This window comes from Sander lucioperca, chromosome 13 (genome assembly GCF_008315115.2).
Source record: "Sander lucioperca isolate FBNREF2018 chromosome 13, SLUC_FBN_1.2, whole genome shotgun sequence".
In the NCBI taxonomy this organism is placed as follows: domain Eukaryota; kingdom Metazoa; phylum Chordata; class Actinopteri; order Perciformes; family Percidae; genus Sander; species Sander lucioperca.
Window position 1 is genome coordinate 9,710,435 of NC_050185.1, and position 8,250 is coordinate 9,718,684.

General features: G+C 37.3%; 1 protein-coding gene across 1 annotated transcript; it reads right to left on the bottom strand.

Moving 5' to 3' along the window:
* Positions 1–1,669: 1,669 nt before the first annotated feature.
* Positions 1,670–6,159, bottom strand: LOC116065035 (LIM/homeobox protein Lhx1-like). Its single transcript, XM_031320486.2, has 5 exons — positions 5,526–6,159; positions 4,566–4,786; positions 3,868–4,139; positions 2,879–3,035; positions 1,670–2,604 (listed from the first exon to the last, which is right to left on the bottom strand). Exons 1-5 carry the CDS (start codon positions 5,693–5,695, stop codon positions 2,231–2,233), a joined length of 1,194 nt encoding a protein of 397 aa, XP_031176346.1. The 5' UTR covers positions 5,696–6,159; the 3' UTR covers positions 1,670–2,230.
* Positions 6,160–8,250: the final 2,091 nt, after the last annotated feature.

An 8,250-nucleotide genomic window follows, 5' to 3' on the forward strand; every position in this document is an offset into this window, starting at 1 on the left:
CCGCCAGGCACAAATAGCATTTAAACTTCTGTGGTGTTGTGGGTTCTTCCCTAACAGTAGGCCTACTCAGCAGACATCAGGCACTTTATAAACTCGACAGCTCACTAACATTTTTGCAAAGTGATCCGAAAAGAATGCTGACCAATTGCTCCTGGATTTGTAAGTTCATTGACTGCTGGCTAGATGTTTCCTCTGGATTAGCCAACACTGTCAGTAGCACCACAATTTTGACTGTGCTGCTGCAGCAGACACTTAGCTAGCTCTTTGGAGAACCTCTCCATGACATGTAATTTAAAAAATCCTAAATCTCCCTGTCTGTTTAGGAAATACCCAATGTTACAGCAATTAAACATAGGTCCAAAAAGTTATATTTTGTATGTCAGTTGTGTTTAGCAACTCAGAAAAGTTTTTAACACAATCAACACGGAAATAGCATCAAAGATATGTCATTGAAATAATGGAGAAATTCTCTCTGTTCAATGAGACAATCAATCACAGTCAACTAAATAGATCAATATCAAGTTGTCATTATAATGATATGTATTCAAAGCTCCACTAAGCAGTTGCAGTGTGTCTCTGTGCCTTTCTCATTCAAAGTGCCCGGACACACAATTACTGCATATTGTTATGTGCTGTCTTTAGAGAAAAAGTTAAATTTTTGTGACACTAAATTTACTGTACTAAAGTACAGTAAATTAGGCATAATTAATAGCTATGTAATTATAAGTAAGCAAGTATGTAAGCATATATATTTATTTAGATAGTACTCCCACTCGTTTGATCCGATCACTGTATGGAAATACATTTGGGATCCATAACACAATCATTTTGGTCTGTTTAAAAAATAATTTCAAAAGATAAAGTGCACACTAACAAATCCCTGTTCATTAGACATTTACAAAATCAAGAATCACTCCTCCTATTTGAAAGAACAAGTACTATATTTTTTCCCCAAAAAATGATTAACAAATAAAAATGATCCATATGTGTTTTATTATACAGTGAATGGTCGTAAACAACGGTCTCATGAACTTAATTGGAACAATCAAGTATGTCTCATAAAAACACATTGCTGCTGCTGGCAGTGTGTAAGACCATCAATGTGAATAATTTGACATTTCAAAACCAGTTTGAGTCATGGCTGTTTGGCAAACTGAGCTGCAAATGACTGTTTTGTACTACAAACATGCTCAGATAATTAGAAGAAGAAGTGAACACTTACCGAACGCTGCGTCTCACAACTAAAGGTGCAGGATTTTGCTGTGCATTCATTTGGCAACGGTTTATTAGTATTTTCTGTTTTGTTTTTTTTATAATGAGGACATAGTACAAACTAGCACAGTGAGTGACCACATAAATAGAACGGCTACAAAAGTTTGGTTTGTTTGCATTAAAAGGTCTGTCCATCGGTTTAATACAATGCTGATATTCAAACCCTGAATACTGGAGCTTTAAGTAAACAGTTGACTGCTCTGTACAGTTGTCCATTATTCTATTTATAACATTAGACTTATGTTAAAGTCAAATCATTTTCTGTTACATATAAAATTTTCAGATTTATAAAGATATCATTTTGAAGGCAAATATGTGTTGGCAATGAAATAATTAAAAAAAAAAGAAAGAAATGGATGACAAATAAAGAGAAACAAAAACAACGTTTCCACGGTCCTGAGAGAGGTATTTGGTCAAATGTATTGATCATCACAATCATATTCTGTTATTAAATGATAGAATCTTGTATTACACATGAACTCATGGATGGAGGATGCTGTTTATCAGTATGCATAAAACACTGAAAGGTGGTCAAAAAAAATGCTGCCATGCACTTTCACATTACTGTAACATTTTAAGGACAATCATGTCAAATATGTGGCAGAAAAGCTTTTTGTAAATGGTGAAAAACAATTTCTGCAGCATATACATGTGTTTGTTTATTGCTTGATCAATGAGGCCCAGCATTGTGAATGTATTAATTAGTCAAATTCACATTAAAACAATCTATTGATTGGCTATAGTCAATAAACACTTATGCTGACATACAAATATAGAGATTTATAAATAGTTAAATAGAGCTTAACAGAAATGCAAGCACATAAATAAATAAATACGCAAATAAATAGATAGATAAATAAATCCATAAATAAGTAAATGTACATTAAAATAAACGAACAAAAAAGCATTGATTTGCCTTCAAAATCCAGGTGTGCCTTGTAGTTGGGTGTCGGCTGGTTTACCAGACAGTGCCTTCGCTCATTTCTGAAGAGGGTTGTGACAGCTGGTTGGTGTATCCGTTGTCACTGAGGGACACAGTTGTGTAGGGTGTGCTGGGGCCACACATCTCACTGGAGATGCTGTGCATTGAGCCCGGCATATTGGGCTCTGGACTGGGTGAGTCCGCAGGGTGATGAGATACTGTGTCAGAGAAACAGTGCATCTCTCCAGGACAGTGGTGCCCTGGATGGTGGTGGTCCATTGCTCCTAATGGGGTGCCAGCAGGGACAGAGGAGGGCACAAAGCCCAAGTCTGCTGGAGTCTGAGCATGCGATGGTGGGCCTTGGTAGTACTCGTAATTCCCTCCTGAGCCATAGTATTCACCAGGATAATCTGCATTCATAGAAATGTCTGGATTAGTGCACAGAATATATCAGAATTAAAAAAAAAATATATATATATATATATATAAACAATACAAATTGAATCTTTTTTTAATTTATTTTTAAGTGTTTGAGTTCTTGAGTTTTCAGTCAAATCAACAGACCCAGAACTCAATAGATTGTATACATTATAGTGGATATATCAAGCTGAAGAAGCACGTTTAATTCACATTCTAGTTCATCAAATGGTTTTTAATGTCAAGAAAATGATCAGTCCTACATACCTCCATAATAAGAGAAGTGTCCAAGCTCCTCTGCTTCCAGTCTCTCCCCCAGCGCCCTCATCCTCCTCTGGCCGCGGAAGAACACGTGTCTCCGGCCGCCCAGAGAGCTCAGCTGCTTCATGCGTCTCTCTTTGGACCTCCGATTCTGGAACCAAACCTTTAGGACAAACAAACAAGAAAATATTATTGATGAGTAGCGTGGATGACACAAGTAGGACAGCAGAACAGAGATAACCACAAGGAAATAGCGTCACCCTGACTGCTTATACCTCGCAGGACGGTGCAATCATCACAGCAACACGTCTGAGCTCCCCGTTGTGTGAAAATTGATTATTCGATTGCTTAGAGATCGAAATGAGATGAATAATAGGCTATAGCCTAGACTACTCTCTGTAAAGTTCCTGAAAATATTACCTTGCATTTCTTGCCACAAAAAAAATAAAAATGCAGCTCAGGTTAAAAATATGAATAGGCTAGGAGTTGGAATAAGGATGTTGTAAATGCGGGAAAGCAAATCTAAAAGAAACTGATGACAAATTAGCCCACTGAAACACAATTCACTTTTAATGCGTTCCGATGTCGAAAACGATGCGTCAAGCTATCAGGAAATTTCATCAAGGGAGCTTTTTAAAAATGTCCATGGGCATCACATCAGTGCTAAGTGAGTCCTGCTTTTAAGGGTTTTAGGAGCGCAATGGGATTATGGGGAATAAAGATTATTGGGGTTTGGAAACCCAATCTGAAAAAAAAGAGAGAAAAAAATCAACAGAGCATTAAAGACAAATTCCCTAAGGGTGTCTGCAAAATCTGGTGTCCGAGAGATTGTTTTTTTTTTTTCCATAAAAGCTTTTTAGGGCGTTTTGGTATCGTATAATCTACGCTCTGACTTTAGTCCTAGAGGCACCGTGTGACCTGTTAGAACGCACATTTGGATGGGACTGATGTGTCCGGTAATGGATCTAGATGGATCATACGGTGCAGCCTTTTACCTGGATGACTCTCATGGTGAGGCCGGTCTCCCGGGACAGCTGCTCCCTGATGTGTCTGGTGGGTTTCGGCGTGGCCGCGAAAGCCGCTTTCAGGGTCTCCAGCTGCTTGGCTTTGATGGTGGTCCGAGGCCCGCGTCGTTTCCCGACGGCACTCTGCTCGTCATTCTCCATGTTGTTGTCTTTATCGGATAAATGTCCCGTCTCGGAGTCCTTCTCGTCGTCCGGCGGGTCCTGGGAGTCTGGAGACAGACTCGGGTCGCTGCTTGTCGTGACTGTCATGAGAAGAAGATATATCTGCTGTAGCTAGGCCTATAGCACATGGATCTGAGAATCTGAATCATACCCGCAAAACCCATAAAAAAACAGCGGTAGGCTACTGTAACAGTTATTAATATAGCAGCATGGGATAGGCTATATTATAAATATTCTGAATATATATATAGCCCACTTTGACGTTATCACTATAGATACCATAGAAATACAAATTCTGCTAATAGGCCTACTACTAGGCTACTACTACTACTACTACTACTACTACTAATAATAATAATAATAATAATAATAATAATAATAATAATAATATCCAATTTACCATTCCTTTAATAATAATTTGATTTAGAAAACCAATTTCCTTAAAAAAAAAAATAATAGGCCTAATAATAAAACACTAAACAACAATACAGGTCTGAATGGCATACCTGAAAGGAGGATTGTGTCTTTCCCGTTGTTGTTTTGATAGTCCTCCTTACAAACGAACTTGAATTCGTCCAGGATGTACAGTTCCTCTCCGGTGGACAGCTGTTTGTTACACATCACACAGGTGAAACAGTTGAGGTGAAACACTTTGCTCTTGGCCCTGCGGACAAGATCGCTGGGTAAAATCCCCTGGGCGCAACCGTCACACTTGGTCCCAAATGTCCTGTTGAAGATGGGAGATGCAGTCAGGGGCAAGATTAAGTACAGATGTAGTATATAGTAATGCTTTTTTTTTTTTAGACTCATGTTTAGATAGGCCCAAGCATGATGGGTTTACAACACTGACTTCGATTCTGCTGTTTAATGTACTTCACTTCAACCATACAGAAATAATGTCTAATAATAGGTAGCCTGACCTAAAGTAAAATGTATGAAAAAAATAATTTAAAATATCATATCATGTAATATAATCTCATTATAAGCCCATCATAGCATTCACACGGGCAATAAGGGTTAGTCCTGTTTGTAGTATTGCTGCTATATTATAATACTGTAGAATAAAAAAAATGATATCATGTTGTTTTCCAACGAATTTGTAAGCACACGTTTTTTTCTCCAATTTTCTTTTAGATTAATATTTGATAAAAAAAAAAAATAATAAACCCAACCAAGCAACAAGCGAAATCAAATACATAAAACAAACTGCGATCTTTGCAAGAAGCAGCAGCTCCCACAGTGTAAACAAAGACGATTTATTGAACCAGTCAGAACATGGTCCAGTAGTTTTTAATACAGTTTGATCAACATCCATATTTTATCATACGATATTTTTTCTTCTTTTTTTTCAAATTCCATGCATGCATTCATTTCTATTGGCTCAACAAATACATTTTCATTTTCTCTGATTTTTTTTTTCTTCTCTTCTAAATGAAAACTAAACCACACACATTCTGTATGCTTACCTAAAGAAGTCATTCTTACAATACAGTCTCCCTTCTCGTGAAAAGCACTTCTCTGTCAAAGTGCATTTGCATTCGCAGCACTGGACACATTTGATGTGCCATGGTCTGTCCAAAACTTTGAGCAAGAACCTATCAAGAATAGGCTTTTCACAGCTGGAACACTGAAGCATTGTCTGGAGTTATTCCCAGCCCAGTGTGTGGGATATAGACTCGGTTTATTTCTCCAACGCCCCAGACACCTCGGTGTTGACTTTCTTGGTTATGATCCCGGAAATCCAATGTATCCAAAATGAATCTGAATAATAATTACATCATCATCCGTGAGATTAAATGGAGCTCTTCTGTTCCACGGGGCAACAATCCACATGTGGCGAACAGCTCCAAACGACAGGTCAACTGTTGAAAAAACAGCATTTCTGAAACAAAATTATAGATTGGAGATCATCGCGGGCCCATCAGGATCATCCGAAGTGTGCGGATTTACGGGTAAGCACAAAGACATAGCCTATATACCCACTGTGCGATATATCCTGAGTGGTTTCTTAAGTAGAGAGAAATAACGATGAAATGCTATCAGTGCGCTCAGCCTTGTCATTTGTGTCCCATTTTTGCTCTGATGAGCTCTCAGTCTGAGAGAAACGCTGTAATGAGCGCACCTCTTAAAGCTCAGCCTATTGCTTATTAAGAGACCTGTGACGTCAGCTCAGGAGAAACCTATGAGCAGCCTTTTCATTTCGCTCCAACACATGCATTTCATTATTATGTAAAGCAAAGGACGGTTACAAAATAATAATAAAAAAAATATATATAAAAACTGAGTATAGGACTCACATTCAATATTTCTTAAACCTTTAGCCTATACATTTTTAAATAAAATAAAACCATTTTTTCTATGTCTAGGAAGAAAAAGAGAAACAGGCTAGTTAACAGCAGGACTTTAAATAAAGACATGTCATTAATGCTAAGTTCCACTAGATATATATGTAAAGAAATAATTAGAAATAAGTAATAAACAAATAACAAAAATAATATCTTCACCCTCCAACAACGTTCTCATTACGATAATGCCCCTTTTCTTGTTTTTCTCAGACAGATTCTCTCTCAAGGATAGCCTGCTGAGGGTCAACGCTGATATCATATGAATACATTATTTTCTGGGTTGTGTGGGAAAATAAGACTGCATCAGTGGCAGATTCCAAATGATCAGTAGGCAGTATGGGGAAAACCCAAGCTTTTCACATGGATTAATATTGTGCCCCAACATTATATTTCATTTCGTTTGAAAGGACACGGGTCACTAATGGTTCTAATCTCTGGCGATTGGCTGCCTCTTCTAGATGTTATCGCACCGTGTTGGCGCACTGGGGAAGGAGATAGCGCATTTCCCCATACAGACTCCCAGCTCTGTTAGTCCCTGATATCCCAGCTACCGACAGTATCAAATTAAACTCGAGTGAAAGATTTGCTAAATCTTTCTTGAAGCTAAAAAAAAAAAATCGGTTGTAGGTGAGATTTTTTTCCTTCCAGATTTTTTGTTTTTGGCAGGACACATCACGAGCTCATGAAGGCAAACATGTACATCAGCAAATGATCTGGTTGGCACTTTCACTGTTTTTTTTTTTTCAATTATATACATTTAAAAAAAATGTATTTAAATGTTTAAACTGTGGATCTATAGGTTCAGTAATTAATCAAAATCAATTAAATCAAACAAAATATATGGAAGAAGGATATATATATATTTTTGATTCATTGAAACTCCTATGTATGTCCTCTCCAAACATTTGCTTAAATTTCCCTTTTGAATGTGAACAGTCATTATCTTATATCCCAAAATTGTTTGGCAATATAATGTTTTCATTCCAAATACAATGTATTTGTCAGTTAGAGAAAGTTACATAACTGAGCCTACTGCATGCAGTGAAAGACTTTTACAACCTAAATTCATACAGATTTTCAGATATTTTTATTGGATACAAATTACTGTTTAAACTCATAATAAACAGTGTACCCTTTACAATTTGTTTTGAAAATGCAACACAAGTAGTTTATGCCAGAAGTGGATGCTTTGAGCATCCTCTAAAAGCATGGGCAACATTTCAATTCACTCTTGAATGATAACAGTACATGCTAATAAAACAGCATGAAGAGAATAATCTGTGAAAAAATGATGTGTGTGACTTTTCAATGTGTTGTGAGATGTGAGACAAGGAGTAATCTAGTGACTGAGACTTAGTAACACTTAGTTGTAAAATGTTCAGACATCCTTAAAAAAGAAGAATCATAAATATCTGTCAAGTAGAAAAAAAATTTAACCCGGCGATTTTTGTTTGAAATCGGTTTTATTATAAATATTTTATTTTTCAAATGGCTGTTATCATAAGCAATCTTGACATGCCTCTAATTGGTACCCTTTGGATATCACACTGTATTGAGGTCCAGCAATAAATGTGATGCTATGAGCATAACCCTACTAATGCCAATAAATGCTTAAGACTTTTCTCACATCTATTCTGTTCTGCAAACCTGATCTCAGTTGCCTAAATTTAACAGAGGGTGACAATGAAAAGACCAGAGGGGAAAGTAATTATCTCCGTGGTGTGAGTGTCTCTTTGTGGGTTTGTGTTTCTCCATTAGGGGTGTTGATTAGAGGCCTAGCCCAGTGAGCTGGCCCCCTGCACCACTTCAACACACAAGAGGTCTCTGTGCAGCACTGGAATCTGGC